Source organism: Diaphorina citri, unplaced genomic scaffold, assembly GCF_000475195.1.
Source record: "Diaphorina citri unplaced genomic scaffold, Diaci psyllid genome assembly version 1.1 scaffold2273, whole genome shotgun sequence".
Classification (NCBI taxonomy): domain Eukaryota; kingdom Metazoa; phylum Arthropoda; class Insecta; order Hemiptera; family Psyllidae; genus Diaphorina; species Diaphorina citri.
In genome coordinates this window covers 7,492-9,056 of record NW_007379698.1, presented here as the reverse complement: position 1 = coordinate 9,056, position 1,565 = coordinate 7,492, and the positions used below count along the sequence as shown (strand labels likewise).

The 1,565-nt window shown below is 36.8% G+C and overlaps 1 protein-coding gene across 1 annotated transcript in view; it reads left to right on the top strand.

Moving 5' to 3' along the window:
* LOC103518615 (probable palmitoyltransferase ZDHHC8) overlaps nt 1–553 on the top strand; it is a 9,025-nt gene extending 8,472 nt beyond the window's left edge. Inside the window, exon 9 of the mRNA XM_026830363.1 lies at nt 347–553. Coding sequence (XP_026686164.1) covers nt 347–553 — 207 coding nt within the window. The remainder of the gene's footprint in view (nt 1–346) is intronic.
* Nucleotides 554–1,565: the final 1,012 nt, after the last annotated feature.

The window sequence follows — 1,565 nt, the reverse complement described above, 5'->3', positions numbered from 1 at the left end:
CCAGATATTCTTTCTGGGCGTCCAAGGGGTTTTCAAACCCCCAATCCTTCCAACACTGTGAGGGTGTTATGCCTATCTCACGGATGTGGAAAGCAAACAAGCTATTGTAAATACACACTCATCTCCTAGCAAAAAGGCCTAATTAAAACAAATTAGTCTGTTTTGTTGAGGTGAGGTGAGTTGAAGTGATCCAGGTGAGTTTTTGTAATCCCATCCTCGTCGCCAGAATCCCAATCATGAGCAACTTTTAGAAGCATTAGAAAAGCACTTTGAGCCTTAAAAAGTACATCGTCATGGCTCAGTTCAATTTTTTTCAATCAATCAAAAACATGATGAGTCATTCCAGAACTTCTATGCGACACTTCGGAGATTAGCCAAGGATTGTGAGTTTGGGGAGCAAGAAGAAAATATCGTGAAGTCGAGAATAATATTAGGACTGAAGGACAGAGAGCTACAACAGAGGTTATTACAAAATGCAGATGACCGGCTTGACGATATAGTTAACCATTGTAAATGTGCAGAGGAGGCTATGAGCAACCAGCAGCAAAGATAAAAAAAACAAAGAAAAAGATGAAGTCTCGAGAATTCTAGGCAAAACCAAAACCTACCCATCAAAGGCCACCTCAACAAAACATAGTCTAAATCGGCATGATTACCTTGACGGTAATATTACTTGTGGTGGCGTGTGCACATTCGTACAATACTTGTCATTCAAAAGAGTTACACATTTCTGTTGGGTTAAATCAAAATCCCGCTTTTAAAAATAATTAGTACCAATTTTCACCACTGTGGTGGCAGCACCTCCTGAGGGCTTTTTGTTTTGATTTGGAATGTTTTGAAAAAAATTTATTTATTTATTTATTTATTAAAAATCCCAGATGGGATAGTTTACAATACAATTCAGTAAAATACAATTAAGTGAATTTGGAGCTTATAATATAACTAAAATTACCTATGTAGTCAAGGTACTGACTACCTAGCTAGATATTACATTTTAATCTTTTTATGATTTCCCCTATATTCATGCTAATGTCCAAGTTGTTGTACATATTATTGAAGTTGGACATTGCGATTTCAAGTGGGGTTGTTAATCTATTTTTGGGGATACTTAAGATTTTTTTACAAGCTATCTGACGTAAAAGTACGTGCTTTTTGCATTTATAGAGGATGATGAGCAATCTAGGTAACTGTTGGGTATCAAAACATACTAGTCTTTTATTAGGTACTAGTATTCGTCATTAGGTAGCCGAGCTAAGAACCTAATTATAACTTGATAACTGTTATTAAAGCTATAAAATCGCTATTTATAAATTAATAACTTCGATCAGTGGCGGACTTTTCGTGAAATACCTAGGGCAGTATATTGCTTAACTAACATTTTATAGAATAGAATACTAACTGGAGGACGTTAAACAAGGAGTATACCAGCCTGACATTTCCTTGCTAAAGAAACAGCAAAGGTTGAGTTAGTTAGCTTAGTTGGTAGTGCGTCTGCCTTGTATGCGCGGGTTCGATTTCCGCCCGGGGCGGATTTTATCCTGATGGGATAATGTTCGTTCTCGGAA